Raw genomic sequence first — 25,911 nt, 5'->3', positions numbered from 1 at the left:
CGCAGTGAGCCTTTGACAGCATGCCCTCTTAAAACACCTCAGGCACCCAGTGAGCCTCGGCCTTTGTGGAGCAGCCCTGAGCCAGCGTGGGTGAGGAACATGAGGCTTTTGAAGAAGAGACTAAATCAGTTTTGCAGCAGGTGGCGCAAGAGAGCTGCAGAAAGCACTTCTGCTCTTGAACTTCAATTTGAATTCAGTTTTTGCTCCTTGAATTGAATTTCTTAGAACTTATTGAATTTTATTTGAATTGAATGCGTTTGAATAGCTTTGAATTTCATTGATTTTGTACTAAAATGATTTACATTGATTTAAATTGATTAGACCTTCATTGAACTGAATATTTCATGTCTAATTGGACTAAAGGTCCATGTTCTGATGAAAATTCTGTCCTTGCCGCTGCACCATGACTCAGGCAGGGTGTCTACACAGTGAGTGAGTATGATCTGCAGGGTGTAACTCCCTCCTGAAAAGGCACTTCAGTGTGTCTTAAGATTTCGTTTAAAGGTGTCTCAATAGATTTAGAGCCCTCAGACCTTCAGGAGGCTGTTTTGGGCCATAATCAACAAAGGCGGCCCCTTGCATGCCTTTTAATTTTGCCCTCTGGAACAATCAAGAGGTTTGAGTCCAAGGATCTAACAGGCATATGTCTTAACCATGTCGGACAGATAAGACAGGGCAAAGCCATTCAGTGATTTAAAAATCAATAAATTAATTTTAAAATGAATTCTGTGACAGACAGCTAACCAATGTAAAGATTTTAAGACTGGAGTAATGTGGGCTCCCACGAGGCACTTAGCAGCATTGTCTAAATCAGCGGTCAACCTCGATTTAGCATCTTGTGTGCTCGATTTAGCATCTCTTGTGAATTCAGAAATAAATCTGAGATTGTTCAGAAAATTAAAGATATGCCCCTGTCCACAAAGACTGTGAAAGACAGGGCCATAAAAATGGCAGCAAACATCACCAGTCAATAAATCGAGGACATCAATTCAGCTCCAGCATACTCAGTTGCCTGTGATGAGTCAAGTGATGTCAACGGACCGGTACTGGTCTGTGGCCCGGTGGTTGGGGACCGCTGGTCTAAACCACCTGTAGAGGCCAAGCTAGAAAGTGAGAACTGTGACGAGGCCACAGGATGATCAAACAAGAATGCACGTGTCCCTCAGGGCTCCCTTTTCTTCATCTTTAGTATCAAAGTAGACATTATAGATTTCCAAATCCATTCCATTAAAAAAAATCTTGGATCCTGGAAATCTTGGATATTTATCATGCTGGGAGCTGACTGAAGGAAGGAGGTACTAGCAGTTTATTTGGAGTCTATTCTCAAGAATGAAGGCGTTACTTTGACCTCAGAGGCGGCAGTAAACACAGTGTAGTCTGGGTTTTTAAGACAATCCTGTTTGAGCTGCTGGGCCTTGGAGCCAGAGAGCAGGGTGAAATGTGTGCTGAGGTGGGCTTTCTGTTTCCAAAAATGCATCAAAGCAATGGAGAAGAAGTGTAAAACAGCAGACCCAGATGCTGTTAATCTGTGGACACTGGAGAACCACATAAGATTAAGGTCAGTGCCCGTAGCCTGACATCCTCAAAGCTCTACGCACTCATGCATTTTTATCTTATTTTACATGATCTAAGACAGCGCTTGGAGTAAGTGTAGAATTTGTCTGTGGTGGATCAGCCCTGGGCAGGACCATGTGCATGTTTCTTGAGCAAATTCTGTACAGCACTTGTTAAACATTCGTACATCTATAAAATGATAATTTGCTAACTCTGTAAACATGTCATGAGAGTCAATATCTAGTTTAAAACCTTTATTCATTTAGGTAACATGATGCTCACATGCTGGATATTCCTAGTTAAGAATGAATTTAATGGGAACTTTAAGGCAAGAGGACAGACACGTCGAGCAGAGGGCGGAAGGTGGGGGTTGTTAAATTGTAGGAAGGCTGCATGTAAAGCCACACTCATAAGGAGCCGTTCATATAAAGACTGAAACCAGACATTACAGCAGACAGGTTGTATTTGGAGCGACTGCAGACTTCCCTAGCTTTTTATGTGCAGGCACAGAAATGTGCACAGCGTTTCCTCAGTGTGGGCACATAAATGTATGGACTATATGCTGCTTGTTAACTGTGCATACAAATGAAGCATTTTCTGCACAGTGAAGTGAGTGGATGCTTCATTAGGCCATGTGTCGTGTGCCATCTGTCATGTAAAAATAATAAACCTTATTATCTGCGGCCAGGCATGAACCTGGAGGGGATCGTACATTTGGTCATGTGTGTGCATGTGTATGTGTGACCATATATGTATCCATCCACAGCTAATGTCATACGACCGGACCCATCAGTCATCTAAAATAATTTCACATTTGCCTCTGCTGTGCTGTAAAATGATCTGAGACATCCACTGAACATCCCCAAGGCAAGGCTGGTTGGGCTGGCAGGCTTAGTGGGAAGCAAAGCTGAGACATCATTGATGTCAAACTGAAACAGAATTTTGAGATTGACCCATATCTCAGCCTCTGCTTCACTTTCTGTTTTCAATTTGTCTTGTCACATCTCCCAGTGTTATGGAAGTGCAAGCTAAATTGGCTGAGTGTCCTTTTTAAATGAGTGGCCTTTTGCCATCACTGCTCTACCTGCAACTCCTGACAGGCCTCTGCCTTCTTTATTGTGGAGCAGAGCATCTGTCTCAATAGGCAGCGTGCAAGTAAATGTCACTTACTGTACTGTGAGTTTTTCAACTGCGACTGAGGGTCAGTCCGGGAGCGAAGGTACCTGACTGCCATCTAGTGGTTTGAATGAAAATTTTGCTCGGGTCATTGTCAAAAGCAACTTTCAACCCGATTCCAAAAAAGTTGGGACACTGTAAAACATCAATAAAACTGAATGTGATCATTTGCTAATCCTTTTGACATATGATTGAAACTCAATTGCAAACAGTGCAAAGACAATATGTTTAATGTTTTATTTCATCAGCTTCATTGATTTTTGTAAATATCTGCTTATTCTGAATTTGATGTTTCAAACAAGTTGGGACGGGAGCAACTAAAGACTGGGAAAGTTATGGAATGCTCCAAAAACACCTGTTTGGAACATTCCACAGGTAAACAGGTTGATAGGTAACAGGTGAGAGTGTCATGATTGAGTATGAAAGGGGTGTCCTGGAAAGACTCAGTCGTTCACAAGCAAGGATGGAGCGAGTTTCACCACTTTGTGAACACATGATTGTATTAAAGGATATTACTACATAGACTCAGGAACACCGTAAAACCGCTGCCAGTAAACAGTTCATTTACAAATGACTGAATTGTTTTTATTTACATTTTACACAGCGTCCCAACTTTTATGGTATCGCGGTTCTATTGACAGTCTGTTTTATACTTAAGATACGTGGATTGGACCTTTCCTGCACTCTTACTGTTTGACAGTAGGTGTGTTTGTGACAACAGATGGACAAAACAGCTTGGAATTTGTGGAAGCCTACTAAAAACATTGACTTTCTCCACATTTCTGTGAAACACTACCATCAACTGAGTGAACACAGCTCAGCTGGAAACTGCCCCTGCTCCACCAGATGACAAATTAGACATGTCAATTTGTCGGGAACAGCTTACAACAAGCCCCAAAATCACTCCAGTCACACCAATATTTAATCTGTTAGGTCTTTAATTACCACTATTAGAATCAACAATAAAAAAAAGAGGTACTCAAAAGCTCATACAGTAAATTCATACAATTGAAACAAACATGGCTCTGTTACGTTTGTGAATGATAAATTTCACACCACTGATGAACAGATCAGGTTTGACAGGGCTGTCCTAACATTAGAAGAAACAATAGTTTCTATGCAAAATGGATCGAGAATAACTTGAGATGGCTTGAAAGGTCCTAAAGGATGAAATGGAATAAAACTTAATAAATACACAGTATAAAACTCACTTTCACTCTCCAAATGTTGTGTAATGTAATGTAAAGACAGAAACCCCAGCATAGACCCTCTCCACATTCAAATGTGGCCAAAGAAAAATCAACTAACAACCAAACAAACCTCAAGAATCCATGTGATTCAAGAAAAAAAAACCATCAGCCTTTTCTTAACATAAAGAACCTGCTGGGAGGTGTGGCTGTCATTAATACACAGAAATGAAAAATTTCTTGTACAAAGAAATGACAAGACATTGACATTAAAGTAAAGTTAAAGGGGGGAGCGGCAGCAACATGTTGGCTGGTTACCATTACAGGTGGCCTGCAGCCACCTAGTGGCTATAAGTGGTAATGTCACATGGATGTCAACCTTACACCTGCAGTCACAGCTGGAAAATGCCTCTCCTGCTGTCACAGCTCCATAAACTGTAGCTTCAGATCAGAGATCAAACAAATGGTCTCATTACAAAATGAAGGGTAACTAACTAATTGCAAGTGCCGGCTCAGCTCTATGGGTCGCTTTCCTCTGTCAGTGTGCTGCTGCTGCTGCAGCTGGGTGGTAATGATGGAGGGACTGTTTAAAGTGGGAGGAAGCAGACAACTGATAGTCCTGATCACACAGCTAAAGCACAGTTCACATAGTAGAAAGGTCCTCAGTCACTGTCAAACTTAATGGAGTTGACTGTGGTGGAGATGGCTCCGCCACGGTAGCTTCCCCTCTTCTTCTTCGTCTTTTCATGGCGGAATGACTTGCCTTTTGTGAACTTGAGCACATCATTAGCTTTCTGGCCCCAGTCCCCCACGGCTCCATGCTGGAATAGCAAAGACAAATTAACCCGTTGTTAAATTACTGGATCAACCTCAGCAATCTTAGTGCGCGGTGCTGCTGCAGCAGTGATCGCACCTGTCCCTGAACTCACCTTTGCATCAAAGGAGTTGTCTAAAAGACGGGGATCCACAGTTACTTCTTCCTCTCTTATTCTACGGAATGGTACGTTGGAAGACTGGAAGACAAGTTATTTCTTATCAGATTATGGCTCTTTACCCTTCAGGAATACAATCGCCTTTATCCAGCGGCCATCAGTACGACATCTGACACTCACTGGCAACTCAGGTTTAAGACCAGCTTCCAGCTCTTACCTTCTTGTTGGCTTTAGGAAAAGTCTGTGGTGTGTTTGCTGCTTTCTTATTTTTGGGTGTCTTGACTTCTGTCTCTTCCTCATCACTTTCCGATGAACTTTCATCTCTTTCTGCCTTTCCGTTGGTACCTGAATGAATCAGGGGAGAGAGAGTGATTTGTACTCATGTTAGAGGAGAATAATTGTGTGCCAGTCACTGCTACAAGTGCTCCATCAACCTAAGATGCATTCAATTACATCACACTTGGAAAACCAATGAAGTAGCAAAAATCTCAAGTAGTCATGATTGGAGATGAAAATAGGAACAACCTGTCAACCGTAAATGGCCGTGGGATCCATCATGCCGTTCACTCATGAATGTTAAATGCCTACATCCCGTTCAGTACTTGTTGGGACTCACCATTTGTTGCAGGGGTGGTGGGTGCTGTGGCTGCTTTGCGTGGTGCTTCTTCCTCATCTGATGAACTGTCTGAGGAGCTGCTGCTCTCTTTAGCTTTAGCTGCTGAGCCTTTCTTGGCTGTTGCCGGTTTTCCACTACTTTTTGGGGGCTCTTTTTCCTCTTCAGAGCTGCTGTCACTGGATGAGGACTCCGCTGGGGCCTTCACTGCTGGGGCAGCTGCCTTGCCGTTGGTGACAGCAGGCTTAGCAGGGGTAGACTTGGTCTCCGTCTCTGAATCAGAGCTGTCCGAGGAGTCTGAGCTGCTCTCCTCTGCCTTTTTTGTTGGAGCTGCAGGCTTGGGTACCGCCACTGCCTTCTTGGGTTCCTCCTCATCACTGGAGCTGTCATCACTGGTCTCTGCAGGGGCCTTGACGACAGCAGGAGCAGATTTCTTGGCCACTGCTGCCGGAGCTTGTTTCTTGATTGCAGGTTTGGCTGCCTCATTCTCAGAATCTGAGCTGTCGCTGTCAGAGCTGCTGTCTGCTGCTGGCCGAGGCTTTGCTGCAGGCTTTGCTGCAGGTTTTGCCGCTGGGGTCGCTGGTTTAGGTGCTGCTGCTTGCTTTGCTTTCACGGGTTCTTCCTCATCCTCTGAGGACGTGTCAGAGTCAGAACTGGACTCTGCTGCAGTAGCAGCAGGCTTCGCTGCAGGAGTGGCAGGCTTTGAGGACGGTGTAGCTGCTTTAACTGCTGCAGGTTTAGTCTTGACTGGTTCTTCATCTTCAGAAGAGGAGTCAGAATCTGAGCTGCTATCTGCTGCAGCAGCAGGCTTTGAAGCTGGGGTAGCAGGTTTTGAAGCCGAGGTAGCGGGTTTAGCTGCTGTTGGTTTTGCTTTAGCGGGTTCTTCCTCCTCAGAAGAGGAGTCAGAGTCTGAGCTGCTCTCTGCTGCTGCAGGACGCTTTGCAACAGGGGTAGCAGGCTTTGAAGCTGGGGTAGCTGGTTTAGCTGCTTTAGGATTAGCTTTAGCTTTAGCTGGTTCTTCCTCATCCTCAGAGGAGTCGGAGTCTGAGCTGCTCTCTGCCGCAGCAGGAGGCTTTGAAGCTGGGGCAGCTGGTTTAGACACTGGCTTGGCTTTCACTGGTTCTTCCTCCTCCTCAGAGGATGAGTCAGAGTCAGAGCTGCTCTCTGCTGCCTTGGCTGGAGGTTTAGAAGCAGCAGCAGGAGGAGGTTTGGCTGTAGTTTTGGTGGCAGGCTTTGCTGGAGCCTCATCTTCAGAGCTGCTATCTGAATCTGGGATGAAAAACAAAAAATACGTACTTACAACATTTTGCAGGTAAACAAATGAATGTACACTCAGTTGCCAGTTTATTAGGTACACCTGGTCCTGCAATAAACCATTGTCATGAAGGCATGGCATGAAGTGTTCATTCAACTGCACTGGACTGAACTGAACTGGAAACAGAGTTTGTAACAAAGCAGGGATAAGAATAGAATACTAGCCTTGATCCCACCACAGGCTGGTAGAACAGGCATCAAGATTCACAGGGATAGAGTAAATCAAGGTCCAGCAAGAAATGATTCACTTTTACAGAAATGCTGCGCTCACATGCTAAAAACCCAGTATGCCTTACCTGAGCTTGAAGACTCGTCTTTTTTAGCTGGGATAGTCTTGGCAGGTGCAGGTTTAGCTGCGGGCTTCTTTGCTGTCTCCTCCTCCTCCTCTGAACTGGAATCCTCCTCTGAGGATTCTTCTTTAGCAGGTGCAGCTTTAGCTGCAACGGGTTTAGCCGGAGCAGCCTTAGCAGGAGTCACCTTTGCTGCAGGTTTCTTCACCTTCTCTTCCTCCTCTGAACTTGATGAGTCTGAGTCTGAGTCCGAGTCTTTAGCAGGTGCAGCCTTGGCTGGGGCGGGTTTGACTGGGGTGGGTTTAGCTGGGGTTGCTTTAGCTGGGGTGCCTTTGGCTGCCGGCTGCTTTGCCTCCTCTTCATCTGAACTTGAATCTAGAAAGACATGGACATGAATAAAAACATCTGTCTCGTGTCTGGCGCCTGATCATGCTGGCATAGAACATGAGTGAATGGGATTGTGATCGTTACCTGAGCTCTCAGAGCTGGATTCCTGCTTCTTTGCGGCAGGTTTGGGAACACCAGGTTTGGCAGCAGCGGTCTTTACTGGTGCGGGTTTCGCTGTGAAGATTACAGTTCGGTTAGACGTGCCATTAAAAACACTGACACTTCAATTTGAGGAAAGTGGGCACCTCTTACCAGCTACTTTCTTCTCCTCTTCTTCATCACTGCTGTCTGAAGAATCGCTGTCATCGGCCTTGCTGGCTGCTGGTGCAGCCGGAGCTTTCTGGACTGAAGCAGGAGGTGGGACCGCGCTGTATGCTCCTTCCAACACAAAGGAAACTGATCAGCACCATAACACGCAACAGAGGCTTTCGGTCAATTTTATAATATTTTAAGCAATCAGGACCAGGAGATCAGCTCCGTCTTGATGTCTTTGACTTCAGATAGAACACACAGGTCAGGGACATGGATGTGAAATGCAACTGGGAGGAATGAGCAGTGTTAAGGAGAAGAGGCTGTGATGTGTCAACATAATCATGGCCTCCAAGAAGTGTTTCTGAAGAACATTATGACCGTGAAGTTGACCTTCGGGGTATATAAACGGTAATTTTATCCTATTAAAAATGTGTGTGACCTTTTGTCATTATTAGCGTATGAATTCTTGAATAATGACCACAAATGTGTTTTATGAGGACACAGTGACCTTTGACCACCAAATTCTAATCAGTTCATCTCTGAGTGACCATTTCGGCCAAATTTGAAAAACTTCCTTTAAGGCGGTCCAGAAATATTGCCTTCACAAGAATGGACCGGACATAATGGCTTGTATCCAAACATTGTCAGGGTGTTATTCTATAGTGAGTGGAAACAAAAGAGTGGAGGCAGGTATAAAAACACACCTGCTTTGGCTTTTTTGCTCGGCGGAGCCTCATCTTCAGATGACGAGTCTTCACTGGTTGATTCAGCAGCAGCTGCAGCAGCTTTTACCGGCACAGGTTTGACTGGAGCCTATCAGGACAGGAGAGCAGTTAGCCTGCTATGCACATTTAGTCAGGATGACTGAGCTCATTCTGCATTATTCTAAGCTATGGAATAAAGATGAACAAAAACATGTCATAACATTATCTTATGGCCAGATTCATACCTTGGCTGTTTCTTCATCTTCAGAATCAGAGGAACTATCTTCACTGGTGCTGTCCTGCTTCTTCTGCGCTGCACGTTTAGCAGGAACAGCTGGTTTGGGTGCTGCGGCTGCACCTGCCTTGGCTTCTATTATTCAGGGGTAAAACAGATAAAACATATTTTGTTTTGAATTCTATTTTAGTTTACAATGAAAGATTTCCATTACACAGTAATAATGGCTGTAAGCTCACTGGATGCAGGGGCTTTGGCGGGCTGCTCATCCTCAGAGTCAGATTCTTCACTGCTCGAGCTGCTGTCTTTCTTCCTTGCAGCAGGCGACTTTACAGGAGCCTACAATACCAAAATTTGATTTTAAGAAGCGGATAAGCGTCACAAACATACCAACAATGACTAGATCTGGGATGGATATGTAATTTGAAATTTCCTCCTACCTTTACAGGAGCCTTTGCAGGTGCTTTCTCCTCCTCAGAGTCACTGGAGTCGTCACTGGTGCTGGACGCAGCTTTAGCAGCTACTGCTGCTTTAACAGGCGCCACCTTGGCTGTTATAACAAACATTAAAGAGAAAGGTGATCTGATCATGCTGATGACTTTTCAGAATGACACATTACTAACAGAAGTCAACCAGATGTGTTACTTTACTGTGTCAAATATGTGGATGCTACCTGCAGGGGCTGCCTTGGTCGGTTTTGCAGCAGCTTCCTCATCGTCGCTGCTCGAATCTTCGCTGCTGGAGCTCTCTGCCGTGATTTTTGCTTTCTTGGCCGATGGACTGTTTGTATCTTCAGCATTGTTGGGAGTTGCTTTTCGTTTCCTGGCTTCGGGAGACCTAGGAGGACCAAACAGTGACATTAAAAACGTAGAATTTGCCTTAAATGTCATTTGTAAGTCCTGGAGAATGGAAAAAGCCTGATGATAACGGGACAGAGGCAGTGGTGATTTTACATACTCATTTATATCTAGAGGGAAAACGCACAGGGATTGGCATCACTTCAAATTGACTAGTTTTAACTGTTGTCAAACGACCAGAAGTTAAATTTGCTATTAAAGAGCATTTTAATTGGATGTGAGGATATTTTGTTTGGGCTTTGCGGATCAAGTGTGTGTATAGCCAACAGTGCAAGCAGCATTTGATAGGGGAAAAAAAACCATAAAGTCGACTTGGTCGTGTTTGCAAAGTTTTTTTTTCCTTAATATTAGAAGAACCTACATAAGCTTAAGCATTTAAAAAGGAACGAAAAAGACAACAAGCGACTCACTTCACCCAGAAGTTGAAGATGTTCACAAGGCTTTCTTCATTTTGATCTTGTTGAGTCTGTAGATAGACATGGAGAAAATCCAGTAGTTTTTATTTTACCTTTATAGAATTAAACAATCGTTTGCAATTCCCTGCAATGCACTGTGTGATTCCCCTTCACACTCCATTAATGGGAACATTAATTTATTAGTTCTGGATGAACAGCAGCTGAAACACAACTTGTGCTCGAGCCCCGGACGTTACACGTGCTAAGTTCACCGGCGCAAGTAGCTGTAGGTGAACGCAGTCCTCGTGCAGTCCGTCTTAACTTCGCGAGACAGACAGCACGTCCAGTGGGTTGTCAACCATACAAGGTGAACCTCTTACCACTTTAGTCTGCTTCTGGAACTGCTGAGCCGCCTTGGTGAACTTGTTCTCCAGCAGAAATGAATACACGCATTTGAAGAGATCACTTGGTGTCGACTTCGACGCCGCCATCTTCACCACGCTCCTTCTGGAAGGGAAGGAAGTGAAAAAGATCCCACTTGTGGGCATGTGCAGGGGCGCATAATGATGACGCCACACTCGTCACATTTAATCGCTAAAGAAATTGCCAGATAGCAACTAAGTCCACCGACTGTTTTCTCTAAATGGCGTTTGGCATAAAGAAAAGCTACAGCTCTGATATTAGATGGATATTTGGGTTTGGTGTCACCAGAAACTCGTGGAAGAATTACTTTAATTTACTCTCGGGATTTAAACAACAATGAAATGTTATTGTTCAATCAGTCCAGTAGTGTACTGATTAAGGTATACGTCGTAATTGGTTTAGCGCTACGTTTGCTACACCGCTCATCTCATTTTAAACGTTTAATTATCCACCTATGTCGTTGTCAATATAGGCGCGTGATTTATACGTCATCACTAAAGACCTTCCTGTCCCTCGTGTCATAACATGGTCGTCTTTCAACTGGGTAATCTGGCATTGACACGAACCTAGTGCCGGCTAAACTGAACCGTTTGAGCGGAGCATTTGTTCGTTGACGCCATGCCTCGTTACGAGCTGGCCCTGATCCTGAAGGCGATGCAGCGGCCGGAGACAGCAGCTGTTCTCCAGCGGACAGTGAGGACTCTGATGGAGCGGGGCGCGGTGGTGAGGGACCTGGAGAATCTGGGGGAGAAACAGCTTCCCTACAAGATAACCAAACACAATGAAAGGCACGTCCGAGGGACTTACTTTCTGGTCGACTTCTACGCACCCCCCAGTATCGTCACAGGCTTACTGGATCACCTGCACCGAGATGTGGACGTGGTTAGGCCCACTGTGCTGAAGAAGGACGCCCAGGGTTCCGCCAGTAACTGCTGTGGCCTCCAACAGTGATTAAATGTAAGGATTGTCTGGTTTGGATGAAGCCAAGTGCACCTAGTACCACTCACCGTGCACCTGCTGAGAAATGAAACCCACCGCTTCTGTATGTCATGTTTTCACCCATGTTGGGATTCTTGTGTCTACACATGCAGCTGTTCCATGGATGGATTTGGGGCTTCAACTATAGATTATTTTCATCATGTATTAATCTGCCTAATGGATCACTTCATTTCTTTTGTAGAAGAGCTCAGAGTGATTAATATTCAATGTGTGACATAAAACCAAGATTAAACAACACATTACGCTTGTGAAGTTGTGATATCCAACGTTTTGCTGCTTTTTAGAAATCAGTTGTTAAAAACACAGTAATTGGAGTTAACAGATTTTCTGTCAGGGGACTAACCAATTAATTGACTGATCATATCAATACATCCTGGGTTATTAAGAAGCAATGCAGAAGAATCCATCATGGATCCACTATGGATGATATCAGGCAGCAAGGCTGTCCATGAGGGCTGCCCCTCATGCAGGTGTTTATTTGCAGCCAAAGAATTTTAACACCAACAGATTAGATTGGATTTACTATTATGTAAAAATCTGTGATTTTTTTTTTTTTTTTTTTAATTTCCAAGCAATAATATCCATTAAAATATTTGTTAACATGCTAGAACCAAAAGGAGTGCAGTCCAAAACTACAAAAGCAGTTGTAAAATTAGACAACTATAGAGACAACTATATAGGGGTGAATTTATTATATAACTCACTTTTTTGAATTAAATTGAATTAAGGGTCAAAGTTATGTATAAGTATGGGCATGGCCACTGTGAGTGACAGTTAGCCACTTGGTTTCAGCAACCAGGCTTCATTCAGTCTGCCTCAGCTCCACCCATGCTCCACCTGTTCCCATTAGATTAGCTCTTTGGCAGAATCAGGCACTGGCAAAACGGTGACAGCAGGAACCACTGTCACTGAGCTTCACAATGACCTATGGGTGATGGCTTGGAGACTAAGTCCATGTTTTATACAGTTAATGGGCTCAGCAATAACTTTGAAGTGGTTGCCAGGCTAGCAGCCAAGTATCGGCTTATTGTTGCCCAAACTGATAATATGTTTGTTGTATTTAGTCACCTGTTAGGTAATCAAGATTCTGTGCAGTTATACATTCTGTCCTCGACCTGCCTGCTCGTATTGCTTTGAGCTCCAGTGCTTGTCTATCCTTGTGCTCCTATACGATGTGCCACCTTGAACTAGTGAACTAGATACGTCCCTTATTGAGGTGTGTGTGTTGCATAATTTTCCAAAGATTCCCTTTCCTTTTAGTTTTTAGCTCAGGTTAGCATTATTTTTTTGTCAGGTCATCAATTTGCACATTTGTTCATGATGTTGATGCATTATTCCAGGCAAAAAAATGTGGTTGCCTGTTTCTCAGAATGGCTGCCAATGACAGCATGGCAACAGTTAGTGTGGAGCCACTATCAGCACAGGCCAGTTCACAAGAAGTTGCCGTACAGAAATGGTACAGCTGTGTTTATAATATTTTATTTCGCTATTACCTAGTTTGTCCACCAGAGGGCACTGTTTATTTTTCAGCCGTAAGATTTCATCTTTGTCACAATTCTTTAAGAAACAGCAGCAGAGCTTTAACAAAAGCTGATACATCATTATTGTATTTTTTTTGTCAAATTCCTAAGTATTGATGTTGATATCAAGCTCTAAAATGTCATCGTGCAACCCTCCAAAGATTTGATGAAATGTGTTCATGCCGCCGCTGTCCTTTACCCTCTGTTTATGGAGATCACAATGTGCTGACTGTGCTGTAACTTAACCCTGTGTAATGGTTGTTCCCTTTGTTTTACAGGTTTTCACAACTCCACAGCACATATCCAGAAGATGTACAGTGTGATGCTTCCCTGTTTGACATACGAGATATTTGTTGGCCTAAATTTGGATGTTATGTCATAATAAACAACTTTTTTCTGTCTTGGCTGCAAGTTTTTCTTGACTTATTTAAACATTTCAGACATCGTGCTCCACATGATGTTTGATAATGTCATGGTGATTTCAGTTCCTAATTTCATTCCAGACCTCAGTGTGGTTTATGCAGTTTTGCATTTCTTAAGCGGTTAAGTAGTAGCCAGCTTGGTCACTGTCCTCTGAGAAAACACTGTTAGTAATACACAGCTATGACACTGCCACTGAGCTTTTAAACTTGGTTGAGATGTCCTCAGTGGATCAAAATGAATGACATTTTCTAAGAGATCAGGGTCACTGATGTTTTTTCCACAGACTTGTTGATCTTTGTTAGTTGGCTGAAATGGCTTTTATATTGTGGAAGTCCAAACACACAGTAATCACAGCATGCGTTTATAGACGAGGGATCATTTAAACAGTTTTAAGTGGGTAGAAATTAGCACTGAATCTCTTAAGTCTCTTAAATGGCTTTCGATTTAGATACTTAGAAAACATGACATTAACCTGACATTAGACTTGATAAGCTAATCAAGTGTAATGTAAATATCCTGGTGTTCAGTGTGGAAACATAAAGCTGTAGAATAATTAACCCACAGCTCTCCTCCAACAATGCACAACGATTAAAAACAACACTCGTCTCACAAGCATGGTACTTAGATATTTGTGCATTTGAATGAAAATGTCGTTCGCTTTGAGAGACTCTTGAGTCAAAGCCACTAATTGATCATCAGACAGCAAATCCGAGGCAGAGTCACATGTCTCGTTGAGGAGTCAGCTGACAGTGAGACATAAAGGCGTCAACAAGCGTCGCTGCCTGCATTGCAGTGCTTACCATTCTCCACTGAACACCATCGGCCACCGAAGAACAGACAGACGAGCCCGGAAACAGCGGAGTCATGCTGCTTCTAGCCCTACTTTTCGTGTCTTCAGGTAATGTCAACACGCAAGGAAAAACCGAGTGGTGTTTTGTAATCCGGCGGTGATACGATTCAGACAGCTGTCAGCTCACACAGTAAAGGGTCTTTGCTTGTGCAACTAAGTGCGTTTCAACATGGAAACGCGGAAGCGTTTAAAGCAGCGTTAGCTTTGGTAAACATTAAAAAGTCGGCTAACGTTAACTTAAACAGGAGACGCTGGTGTATACCAGCTAGTATTCAAATGGAGACAAACTCTGGTTTTGTGTCTATAGATAAATGTACTAAAGTGGCAAAAAAGTTGTGATTCCTGAATCTTGACCGTTTGTCTTTGAGGGTTATAGGCTTTATTGTTGGCCCGCTGGCTCGCCTCAGTCAGCAACGGCTCGGCTAACATTAGCCTGCTAGCTAATGCGAGTTGGCTAACTAAATATTACGACAACGTTAGCCTGCAATTAAAATTTTGGCTGCATTGAGTCAGTATTTGTTCTTGTAGATATGTATGAACTGATATTGAAAGCATGTTACACGAGCCGCTAGCTAACTAACACTTTCATTTCGGTATAGGTTTGTGTTTTGTCATCAAAACAAATCTCTCAGATCCGCCCTAATTTACCTGTTTCAACCACCTAATGTGTGTTACTTTAGCGGTGATGTTGACTATTGGTTTGGATGTACGAGGAAGTCCAGATAAGATTTGCTAAACCAGACACATTCATTTCAGCTTTTACGTAAAATGTCGGTTGTTCTCGGTTTTTGTTCCTCTGGATTTGAGTAGTGATACCTGTTTCTGTCTTCATGCGCACTTGTGCAACAATTGGCCTAGCTAGCTTATCTTTATGGTCAAACAAAAGTGGGTCAGTGAAATCGACAGAAGTTATTGCTGAAATGAGGTAATGTATAACTTGCATACAACAAGCTTTTCTATACGATTACATATTGGCTTGGCCTTGATGACATGGTGGAGTGAATGACATTTTATATTTCTTATCAGAGCACAGGCGGTGGTTTCTTGCAGTCTATTGACAATACTCTTTTCTTACAGTATGTGTGCTTTGTGTATTTACCGCTTATCTTCAGTTTGTCTTCTGGTTAAAAAGGATTTTACATAATGTTCACCTTTGCACTTTCACATTCTTACACGTGCTCGATGCAGTCATTTCCAAATAGTTCCTATCACAAGCTTTGGGCACAATCATTGCTCAACAAGTATGTATACTCTCTGCTAATCCGTAGCTGTTGAGTTAAACTGACGTGTAGCTTGCTATACTGAATGTGTTTCATAGGACGCTTGCTGTTGTTGAACAATGCGATCTGAATCCTATTTACAGCCTCTTGGGCAGAGGTGTGTCATGTGATGCTGATTCACTCACATTATCATGAGTTTTCTGTTTCAGAACCAGTCACAGAAAGTGAGTCAAAGATAGACCTATAGATGTTATAGCCCTTTTTGCTGATTTCTCAGAAAGTAAAAATAAACTTGTATTCTTTAATGGATGACTGTTTTTTCTTTTTTGGATGATTACAGAAAGCCAATAGAAATATACAGCACATGACATATGTGGCTGTGTACTGCCTTGATAGCTGTAAATGCTTTACTGCAGTGCTAAAATCTTGTGCAGAGATGTCCTCCTCATTGGTACATTGTGTCTCCTTGAGGACAGCTTGTTATTTTGTCTGACTGATCATGTGACTGAAGAGGAGGGTGGGAGTGCCCTGCCTGCACTGTAACTCTGTTGGTAAGAATGATAAGCAGGGGGGGTCTCACAGTGGTGTAACTGGGTGATATGAATGTTTGTCAGTGCCAGCTCTTGATCGTTATTGCCAGAGGCTATTCACTGGACTTGGGTGACTCCTATGCTGCCCCCCCACCCCCCTTTAAGCAGGCTTTAAAGAAGTGGTCGTGAAAGCAGGAAACAGTGCTACGCACTATTAGGTTCTTTTCCACTTCAATAAAATGGAGAACTGTGAACAATTACCTCTTTTTTGCATTTACCCAGAAGATAATATGTACACTAACATCTGCAACTGTGATGCATGTGTAAATAATAAATTTCCCTGTGGTGGTTTGTCATGGTCTGTTGCTTTCTGATTTGTTTGGACAGTCTGGTTTTGGGTGGTGGTGAATCATACTAGAGAGGCATATGCTAATGTGACTTAGTGATTTGAGCTGATAGGATTTAGGGTGTTTTCCTTTGGTGCAGTTATGAAACAGTCAAGAGTATTTATTTATCTATCTATCGTGTTCAGTGTTTGAACAACTTCTAGCTTTGACAGGGCAAGCCCCACTGATTTTTCTTGGGTGGAGTAGGGCTGGAGCATACTGACAGGGCAGATGATTGAATCTGTCTTTAAGTGACCTTAATGCCAAATTTAAGAAGTTCATGTTTATCAGACTTGGTAGCTCAGAGGTAAAAGTTCACTTTAAATAATTGAAACATCTTAAAGTTCAGTTGACTTTGTTTCGGTTGACCTTTTTGCCCTCCTTTCCTGCAGAGGTTTTTTTTTTTTTCTCAGAAATCTGCAGAACAGAGAGTGGTCATAGTTGAAAGTGAAATTTTATCAACTTCCTCCCATGTTAATGTTTTGAGGAAGTGTGTTTGCCTTGAATTTCCCCATCTGGTCATCACTGACATTAGGTTTGATAAAACCATCGTGTCCACTCTTAAGAAATTCATTGTGATAAAATGTTACATGCTCTGTTCTTCTTCCAAAGAAAAGCTGGGACGCTGCGTGAAAAGCAAATAAAAACAGACCACAGTCCTTTTTATACGAACTATGTCCACTGACACAGTGATGAACCTCTCTCCATCCTTGCTTGTGAACGACTGAGCCTTTCCAGGATGTCCCTTTCATACCCAAACGTGATGAACCTGTTCACCTGTGGAATGTTCCAAACAGGTGTTTTGGGACCATTTCACATCTTTCCCAGTCTTTAGTTGCACCTGTCCCAACTTGTTTGAAACATGTTGCTGAGATCAAAAAAATCAATGAAGTTGACGAGGTAAAACTTTGAATATATTGTCTTCTTACTGTTTTCAGTTGAGTATACAGTATTTCAAGAAGGTTTTGCAAATGATCACATTCTGCTTTATTTAAATTTTATACAGTCTCAACTTTTTTGGAATCCGGGTTGTAGATAATCTACAATCTGGATGACTTTCTAACATGTCTATTCTAGATACGTCAAACAAAAAGATGCAGTGCCTCCTAAAGGAAGAAACGGAACTTTCAATCTGAAGAATCTGCTTTAACCTTATTTTCCTCATGATGGAGTAATAACCTCTCCAGGAAAGTGGTTTTGTCATGTGATGGTTTTCTGACCTCTGTAGTAAAGGTCTTCACAAATATGAAATTTGACTATTGAAATTTGACTGTCTTCTTTGCAGCTGTAGCAACCCCTCTGCTTGGCACAGAGGAGTGCGCTCGTGGTCCCCCCTACTGGTGTCAGAATGTAAAGACTGCGTCTCTGTGTGGAGCTGTGACTCACTGCCAGCAGAACGTGTGGAACAAGCCCCAGATGGTGAGACTTTTTTTTTTTTTTTTTTTTTTTTTTTTTTAATACCAAAGTATCATTGAAATGTATAACTGACAGAAGGCACATGCTTCTCTCTCTGTTTCACAAATTTACTTGTGTTCTGGATATTCTGTATATTTAATAAGTGGAATTGTTTTCTTATATGCACACCTAAATGTCTGCTTTCAGAAATCAGTGCCATGTGACTTGTGCAAAGAGGTGTTGATTGTGGTGGAGCAGATACTGAAGGACAATGCCACTGAGGTAAGATTTTAAAAAATAAAATAAATCTCTGAACATTGGGATAGCCAAATGAGTTGCCAGCAAATATAACAAGAATGTGGAAGACTCATACTGTTTATCTCTGTGAGTGCAGGCTGAGGTTCTTGGATACCTGGAGAAGGCCTGCCAGCTCATCCCTGATCAAGGTTTGACTGCAGAGTGCAAAGAGATGGTGGATAACTACTACCCCATTCTCATGGGAATTATTAAAGGAGAACTGGTGAGCACAATCAACCTGTTGGTCCAAGTCTTAGCCTGTTGTCAGTTTAAATGTAGATCAAAAACCTGTGGTGGAAGGTCCAGTGTCGCAATAGTCAACCAAAGTATCAGACCAGGCACATGAAGATTGCTTCTTTTTAATGGTGCCTTTACAAAGTTAGCATTTAGTATCATATTAAATGCTTTCAAATAAGTTGGAAACAAGTTTTGACAAAGATTTTATTGAAAGTTAATGAAGTTCAGCTTCATCTAAGACTCTTTAGTAAATGGTTCATCTGCAGCTCTGTGTCAAAAAAAGGCAAAAGAAGTGGCTGTGAGCAAAGTGCAACGAGCTGAATAAGAGCTATTGATGGGGAAGCCAGTCCAAGTCTAGTGGGAACAGAGTCGTCGTTGTGCAATACTGAACCTCATGACTTGGACCACTTGCTGTGGCTTTGTTTCACCTCTCACCTGCTACAGCCACTTGGGAAACAAAAGATGCAGTTGTTCACAGATCCTATCAATACACATATTTGACCAATTGAACTTTGCGCATCCTGTTGTATACAGTTTTTTCCAAATTCAACTTGCACATCCTTTTGTAGCCAAATTGACTTTGCACATCCATTTGTATTACTTTGCACACTCATTTTGTATATACTTTTATGATATCTTGTTCAAGCTCAATTTCTTTTTAAACGCATTTGACTATATGGGTCATCCAGGCTTTAAAGCAAGGAGTAGTGTATTTGCTTCAGGTTACAGCTAACGTGTACAAGACTTTTTAAATACAGCATGATAATGTAACTTTAAAAATGTGCCAATTATTGAAGTAATTTTAAATTGTGTTTGTTTTAGGAGGATCCCAGTGTGGTGTGTGGCGCCATGGGGCTGTGTCGGTCTCAGCAGGCAGCCCTGGCTAAGGCTCATGCCCAGGAGCAGCTCATGTCCAATGAAATCCCTGCCATTGACCTTTCCCAGAGAGTGGTGGCTCCCTTCCTCCTCAATGTGCCTGAGCTCCTCTATCCTCAGGAGAGCCCCAAGGAGGAGCCCCCCAAACCAGAGTCTCCAAAGAAGGTACACTGCTTAACTTCCATCTGCACCAGCAATATGCTTCCCACCCACTGATGATGCACATCGTCTTCATTTGTCCCTGAATGTTACCTTTCCTGTAGGAAAGTGACACTGTGTGTCAGGACTGCATCAAGTTCCTGACTGATGCCCAAGCTGAAGCAAAGGCCAACTCCTCATTTGTCAACTCTCTCATTGAGAATATTGAGAACCAGTGTGACCTACTGGGGCCAAGCTTGTCTGCAATGGTGAGAACACCACACAGGTGGAGGAGCTTTGGTTAATGGATGTTTTTAGTATTGTACTTTTGATAAAATATCCCCCATCTGAAAATGCTGTGTATTAACTGTTCTTCTTCACTGTAGTGCAAGGAGTATGTCGGCCAGTACGGCGTCCTTGTTGTTGAGCAGCTCATGTCCATGGTGAGTGTTCTAACCCTCCCACTTCTTATTTTTAAAAAGTTCCAAAAAGCCTTTTTTTGTTTGCATATTTAAGCCATATTATAACATGAATGGCCATTATGTTACTCTAATATTCAATAATGAGCTCAATGAACATCCAAACTAATAAGTCTGTGGTAATTTGTGCGCTTTGGTGGTGCTAAGCCCATATCCAGTCTTACAGCACCACCTGGCCTGCTGACTTTAATTTATTCACACCTTTGAATCACTTTCTGTCTTGTAATTTTTTTTTCCTTACTTTCTGCTGTCTTTTTCGCCTGTGTTACGTTTCTCCCCTCCATTCATGTTGTCTTGCTCTGTTTTCTCCTGCTCTGGGTTTTGTGTGCCGCTCCCCAGGAACAGGTAGGTCTCTCTGTGTTCAGCCTGTAGCCTCTTAACCCTTAGCTCTCGCTTCTTGTGCTGTCCGCTCCTAGCGCTACTCACCTGTCACTGTACATACTCATGTACATGATAATCTAATTAGAAGTGAGACGACTTTACTAAACCTGAACACTCTTGTTCATCTGGCTGATGTTTTGACACTTATGTGCCTGTTGGATCACTACAGCGAAAGGCCACATTAAGATTCTCTCTCGTGCTCTCACATTTAAAGAAGGCTTGTGATTAAAGAAGGCAGCTGAGGGATGTATTCGTCTTCACCAACACTGAACAAAAAAAGTACCATCTTGATTGTGCTGTATGTGGCTGTTCTTTCTATAACAATGTGGCTGATCTTGTTGGATGCCTCATAGTCAGGGCTGCACAAGTAAACGTTTTTTTTTGGGCAGTATGGGTCTATGTTGCTGTGTGTTTGGTACTGGAAAAAAAAGACTGCATTAGATGTTTTTGTTTTGTTTTTTTTTTGGTTTGTTTTTCTCATAGAAACTTGTGCATATTGCATGGGTGGTAATGCTGTGGAATGGTATGCAGAGTAGAAACACATGGTTTATGCTAACAGCATGCAGTGTGGAAGGTTTTGCAGACTGTTGGCTGTGTATCCTGAAGTAATTGTCTGTTTCTTTTGTCAGGAGCCCAAGGATATCTGTGTCCATGCTGGCTTCTGTACCGCTATGAAGAAGTCCACTCCCATGCTGAAGCTGCAGCCTGCCAAGACCGTACCTGCTGCCAAAACCGTACCTGCTGCCAAAACCGTACCTGCTGTCAAGCTTTTCCCTGCCACCAAGGTGGAGTCTGCCACTGACAAGTCTGCTATGGTAAGTCATGGTGGGCACCATACTGCTGACTCTCATCAGGACTAGATAATGATGCAAGATAGAAATCAGCTTTACAGCACAGTATTGTAAATGCACATGAGATCGGGCTCTTTGTGTTCCAGCCCATGGTGCGTGTCCGTGATTCCCCACTGTGTGCCATCTGTGAGTTCGTGATGAAGGAGCTGGAGGCTAGGTTGGAGGATCAGGCAACAGAGGTGGGATGTGCGCTACTAGCAGTATGCCATATCGCCATGAAAATCCACAAAACCACTGCCACTTAGTTAGAGGTGCCAAGCTGATCTATTTTTCTTTGACCTCAGGAGGAGGTCATTCAAGCTGTGGAGAAGGTGTGCACGTTTCTGCCCTCCTCTCTGACTGGGCAGTGTAAGGACCTGATCGAAACCTACGGCCAGGCCATCATTGAGCTGCTGTTGCAGCAGGCTGACCCCAAGACTGTCTGCACAGTGCTGGCACTCTGCAACGGTGCCAGGCGCACATATGTCCGTAAGTACAGCAGAGATGCTTCAGAGATGTAGTGCGAAAGTCATATTTAGGAGCATTACATTTTGCTCAAAATGCTCCATTAAGTGTGACATCTCAGTGTATTGAAGGGTTAGGAACAGAAATTCAGTTTGAAAATAAAACTGAATCCAAAATATCAAGAAATGGGTAAAATCTGAACAGGAAAGACAGCAATATTTCATTTATTTATTTTTCAAATAATATTGGAATTGATATGTGGAATTGATGAAATTCAGAGGAAACCCCACCCTACTGTATGGTCTGTTATTTGCTGGTGAAGCTGAAGGTGTATGGGTAACAACAGTGGTTTCTTTTCCAAACCTTTGCAGCTGCACTTGACCGTAGTCGCTTCAAGGCTGGTGGCTACTGCGAGGTGTGCAAGATGGCCATTACTTATGTTGATGAGATTCTGGAGAAGAATGCTACTGAGGCACAGATTGAGGAGGCTGTGAGGAAAGCCTGCAGCTTCCTGCCCGACGCTCTCCAGGCCGAGGTGAGGAGTTGTCTTCTTACCTTGTGGAACTTTGACCTGTCCTCAGCCTTATATTAACCTGTGCTTGTCTGTGTCAACAGTGTGACCAGCTGGTTGAACAGTATGAGCCACTGCTTGTCCAGCTGCTGCTCCAGATGCTCGACCCAGACTTTGTGTGCATGGTAAGATTAATCCAGAGCTAAATAACAAGACAAGTAATGTGAACACTTTGTCTACCTTACCCGTTTTTCCAGGAAACATGATTACTCACTTTATCCACAACAAGTGAAGTCATTCCTGATGTTGCAGCTAATGTCAATGAACACTACAGTCCTGCAGCCGGTTTAGCATCTGAGCTGTGTTTGTTTGTTTGTGTGTGTGTGTACACAGAAAGTGGGAGCCTGTCCTGAAGCTGAGCACAGGCTGCTGGGAACGGAGCAGTGCAGCTGGGGACCTGCATTCTGGTGCAAGAACATGGAGACCGCAACTATGTGCAGTGTGAGTATTTCCATCATACTCTGACACCCAAACACGTGTCTGACTGCAGGCGGTCGAGGATGACCGGGGGGATATATGGAGTGAAACTAAGCTGGATCAATATGACTGAGTGAATATATTATAAATAATATGATCCTTTTCATGTCTCCACGCCATCAATGGCTTTTCAGATTGTCTGTCCCTCCATTCCATTTGCATGAGAGCGATATCTTAGGAACTTCTTCAAATTTGGCACAAACATCCACTTGGACTCAAGGCAAACTGATTAGAATTTGGTGGTCTAAGGTCAATGCGAGTGTCAGGAATTCAAGAATTTATACCCTGATTATGAAGTTTCACACAAATGTCTCAGCAGATTGTGATCATATGTCACATTTGGTCAGTTACTGAATTGTAGACACTCATCTTGGGTGTCCACCTTGAAACTGTAGAGCATGGCCTTTTTTCAGTTTCTGAGAGGAGGCATGCCTGGAAAAAGGTGGCGACCTACTCGTTTTGGCCATGACTGCAGAGACTAATGCTGCCCAATAGATGATTCTCTTGTAGCTGATTGGATACCACAACTGATTCCTTAAACTAATTAACTGATTTTGTAAAATTTTTTTTTTTCCCCAACAAGTAACCACTTGTTTCTGTCTTTCAGGCTGTGGCTCACTGCAAAGACCATGTGTGGATATAGAGGAGGAGGAGCACAAAATGACCTGTAGGGAATTAAAAAATACTGTAGTGCTGCTTCCCCCTTTTAATTTTTGTCCTGTTTTTCTTTTTTAATGGACTTTCGTGACCGCAATTTCTGTTTAAATTCCTTGTGATATTTTTGATGATGTCATGGTGGAAAGGGACTGGACTTCTGTTTTTTTGGTTGTTTTTTGGGGGGGGTATAGGTGAGGAGTGATTGTGTATGGTGGCCTGCAGCTTGGCCTGTTACTACTTCACTGAGCAGACATCCAAAAGCTTCGCTGTAGAGCTTATCAGTTTTGCATCATTTGGGTTTTACTTGCTTACATTGCTTTCTGGGTGAGGTGTGTTAGAACACTTTCGAGTTGTTGTATAATGTTGACACAGCACCAAACGGCTGCTGTTCTGAGTGGTCTTCAGAACCCCTGCCCCCCGCTAGATGAGATGGCTCAGTGTGTGAAGAATGACTGGCATTACTTTTAGCAGTATGATCCTTAAAGCAAAATTTGTATTTTGTAGAAACTGTTTGTGTTCTTGTTTTAAGGAGCTGATATGGAGGTTATTATTCTCAGTGCACCTCCCACTCGCCTCCCATTGTTTGCACTCTTCCTACTGTTTGTAAATCACTGCGTTTCTAACATGCAGAAAGCATCACAAATTCGATTGTTTGCTTCCAGTCCTGAGTCGACTGTCAGGTGATCTGTAAATTTTTAACAATTAAAACGATCCCAATCCACTGTTTCATTTTCTTCTTTTGCTGTCCTCTGATTTCAGATCAGTATTCTTATCAAGCAGGTCATATAAACCTAACTAGTTCCTTGTTTATTACAGGTTGATCATTTCTGCAGTCGTTTTCAGGTCATTTTAAAGAACTCAACACTGTGCTCAACCTTTGATATTCAGTGCTTTTGGAACAAAACTGTTTTAGCCTATAATCTGCAGATTTCATAAATTACTGCTACCATCGTTCCAAATGACTGTGCACAACAAATCTCTAGACTAATTCCTCCAAGGCATTTGCATCCATCTTGCTACAAGAGGATGATCAGTTTATGGAGGATTAAAAAGTTGCCTCAGATGGCTGCTAGCCATTTTTTACATTATTTGTAGCTTCTGAGAACTAAAGGAAAAAAAAAAAAAAAAAGTGCTACTTACAGGCCAAGTTGCAAAGATGCTATACAACAAAAAATCTAAATATTAAAAATGCAGACAAAGGTTTATAGTTTGTGTCGAAAATTTTTTTTTAAACATTAAATATTTACAAGGATACAGTGGCTACATCACTTCCAATGGACTGCAGCTCAAATGCACATTTGAAAATGACAGAAGTTACAGGAAATATTGGAGTTATAAAGTCTGCTCAAGCTTGGGTAAAAAGTCTTCAGATGTATGAACCACAACAAACAATTATCAAAAAGTAGCCACGTTTATCTGACTACGCCTCGATCAGGTGTGCTGCTTCTTTGCCGTCTGTATTGTTAAAGTTGAACTAAAATGACAACCACCCTCTACACATCAACTTATTGTACACCACAAATTTTCACCCCTTAAACCAAATAAATTTGTGCAAAATGTGTTTTTATGTAAGGAAAAAAATTAAAGCTTTGTTGTTACATCAAGTGTCCCTTTTGGACTGCACGGATCGCTAATATGTAGAAACCAAGGCAGACACAGCCCTGAGGCTCACACCATGAGCCCACATCTGAGTAAACATGACACATTAATGTGAGGTATGAAGGAGTTAAGACTCTATGGTTAAGAGCAGCATTTTTCTCTCATGGCAGATAACTGGATTTACCACTTTACATCGGTGCTCCGAGGTTCTGGTATTCACCATTGTCCAGGTACCGTCTGCTGTATAGCTTCACTTTTCCACTTTCAATGACCAGGATACTGCTTAGATAAGGTGCACGATAAGCACGGAGAAGGCCGATCCAACAGTCAGTCCCAGAATGAGGAAGAAGGACATGACCACTCCTGTGGCCTCTGCCAGCTCCCGAGGTACAACCTTAGGACCATAGATCATTGGCAGAGTGCCTAGGTAGCCATTAGTGAGGCCTAACAGGCAGTTAAAGACTACAGGGAACACGTCATGGGTGAAAAGCACAGTTTGGATGTGGTGCCTTGGCTGGTAGTTACACAACATGAGGAGTGGCACCATGACAGAGCGACACAGCACCAGTACAGGCAAGACTCGGCTGGTGGGACCGGGAACCTGCAGCCAAGCTGTGGCCTGCCTCCCGCAGAAGTCTGCCATGTTGTACAGGAGGAAAGTGGTGAGGGGCACAAAGTAAGTGGTGGTCCATGGGCTGCCGCTGTCTTTTTGGACAGACAGGATCCCTGAAGATACTGCAGGGAACACCATGATAGAGATGCAGAAGACGTAGAAGACACTCAGGCCGAGCACCCACGTCTTCCTGAGGATAGTCTGCAGTGGTGGGACGGACGTTGTGCTCCCTGCGCCTGCTGCTGCTCCCCCCTCACTCATCACCTGTGGATGTGTTGCAGCCAGCATGTAGTGTCTAGAGAGAAGCAGAATGCACTTTCAAGTGACTTTTTCAATTTCACCAGTCCAACTATGTTAAAGGCAGAAGTAAATATTGCATGTAAAAACTACAACAGTGATTTCTTTAATAGAGTGCACGGCTACTGACCCGAATCAAACAGCAACTGTGAATTTAAAATGCAAAAACAAAGTAACTGGAACAGGTAAGTTTAGAATCTTTATTCCAATTACTCTGACGTAATTTGGCACCATCTGGTTGCACATAATGCACACTGTTCAACTCCATCATCTATAATACCCAGAATCAGAAGAAGTACATTTTACAAGATACAAGGATGTTAGCAGCACCTTCATTTGTAAATGAAAACAT

At 42.9% G+C, this 25,911-nt stretch overlaps 4 protein-coding genes across 7 annotated transcripts in view; 2 read left to right on the top strand and 2 right to left on the bottom strand.

Annotated features, from left to right (window-relative positions):
• Window positions 1-25,911, bottom strand: part of slc29a3 (solute carrier family 29 member 3) — a 79,870-nt gene that overhangs the window by 49,167 nt on the left and 4,792 nt on the right. The window contains exon 7 of one of the 2 annotated variants that reach the window (XM_070976941.1): window positions 24,930-25,557. In XM_070976941.1, coding sequence (XP_070833042.1) covers window positions 24,933-25,557 — 625 coding nt within the window. In that variant the 3' untranslated portion in view covers window positions 24,930-24,932. Of the gene's footprint in view, window positions 1-24,150; window positions 25,558-25,911 lie in introns of those variants that run through there. The other variant, XM_070976940.1, reaches the window with a different exon arrangement.
• nolc1 (nucleolar and coiled-body phosphoprotein 1) lies at window positions 3,654-10,444 on the bottom strand. 2 transcript variants are annotated; one of them, XM_070977966.1, is made up of 14 exons: window positions 10,277-10,444; window positions 9,912-9,967; window positions 9,318-9,481; window positions 9,085-9,194; window positions 8,884-8,983; window positions 8,655-8,779; window positions 8,410-8,518; window positions 7,706-7,831; window positions 7,538-7,627; window positions 7,073-7,441; window positions 5,466-6,731; window positions 5,067-5,194; window positions 4,847-4,930; window positions 3,654-4,738 (listed from the first exon to the last, which is right to left on the bottom strand). In XM_070977966.1, exons 1-14 carry the CDS (start codon window positions 10,442-10,444, stop codon window positions 4,580-4,582), a joined length of 3,054 nt encoding a protein of 1,017 aa, XP_070834067.1. In that variant the 3' UTR covers window positions 3,654-4,579. The 2 variants fall into 2 exon arrangements, with proteins under 2 accessions (XP_070834067.1, XP_070834068.1); XM_070977967.1 differs by having other exon boundaries at window positions 8,884-8,971.
• Window positions 10,806-13,241, top strand: mrps6 (mitochondrial ribosomal protein S6). Its single transcript, XM_070977965.1, has one exon. The coding sequence runs from the start codon at window positions 10,938-10,940 to the stop codon at window positions 11,268-11,270; it is 333 nt and encodes a 110-aa protein (XP_070834066.1). The 5' UTR covers window positions 10,806-10,937; the 3' UTR covers window positions 11,271-13,241.
• psap (prosaposin) lies at window positions 14,037-23,772 on the top strand. 2 transcript variants are annotated; one of them, XM_070976938.1, is made up of 14 exons: window positions 14,037-14,159; window positions 17,533-17,666; window positions 17,850-17,924; window positions 18,037-18,162; window positions 18,999-19,217; window positions 19,316-19,459; window positions 19,577-19,633; window positions 20,680-20,865; window positions 20,988-21,080; window positions 21,186-21,369; window positions 21,717-21,880; window positions 21,961-22,041; window positions 22,250-22,357; window positions 23,001-23,772. In XM_070976938.1, the coding sequence occupies exons 1-14, from the start codon at window positions 14,126-14,128 to the stop codon at window positions 23,034-23,036; spliced, it is 1,641 nt and encodes a 546-aa protein (XP_070833039.1). In that variant the 5' UTR covers window positions 14,037-14,125; the 3' UTR covers window positions 23,037-23,772. The 2 variants fall into 2 exon arrangements, with proteins under 2 accessions (XP_070833039.1, XP_070833038.1); XM_070976937.1 differs by having other exon boundaries at window positions 19,577-19,639.

Source organism: Chaetodon trifascialis, chromosome 13, assembly GCF_039877785.1.
Source record: "Chaetodon trifascialis isolate fChaTrf1 chromosome 13, fChaTrf1.hap1, whole genome shotgun sequence".
Taxonomy (NCBI): Eukaryota; Metazoa; Chordata; class Actinopteri; order Chaetodontiformes; family Chaetodontidae; genus Chaetodon; species Chaetodon trifascialis.
This window is presented reverse-complemented; position numbering and strand designations above follow the sequence as displayed.

Coding starts and splice junctions, on each gene's coding strand:
- mrps6 (XM_070977965.1), top strand. CDS start 10,938: ATGCCTCGTTACGAGCTGGCCCTGATCCTGAAGGCGATGCAGCGGCCG.
- psap (XM_070976937.1), top strand. CDS start 14,126: ATGCTGCTTCTAGCCCTACTTTTCGTGTCTTCAG. Junction 17,925..18,036: donor TGAAGGACAATGCCACTGAG/GTAAGATTTTAA, acceptor CTGTGAGTGCAG/GCTGAGGTTCTTGGATACCT. Junction 19,640..20,679: donor AGCTCATGTCCATGGTGAGT/GTTCTAACCCTC, acceptor TTCTTTTGTCAG/GAGCCCAAGGATATCTGTGT.
- nolc1 (XM_070977966.1), bottom strand. CDS start 10,444: ATGCCCACAAGTGGGATCTTTTTCACTTCCTTCCCTTCCAGAAGGAGC. Junction 7,628..7,705: donor AGAGGAGAAGAAAGTAGCTG/GTAAGAGGTGCC, acceptor TAATCTTCACAG/CGAAACCCGCACCAGTAAAG. Junction 5,195..5,465: donor CACCACCCCTGCAACAAATG/GTGAGTCCCAAC, acceptor TGATTCATTCAG/GTACCAACGGAAAGGCAGAA.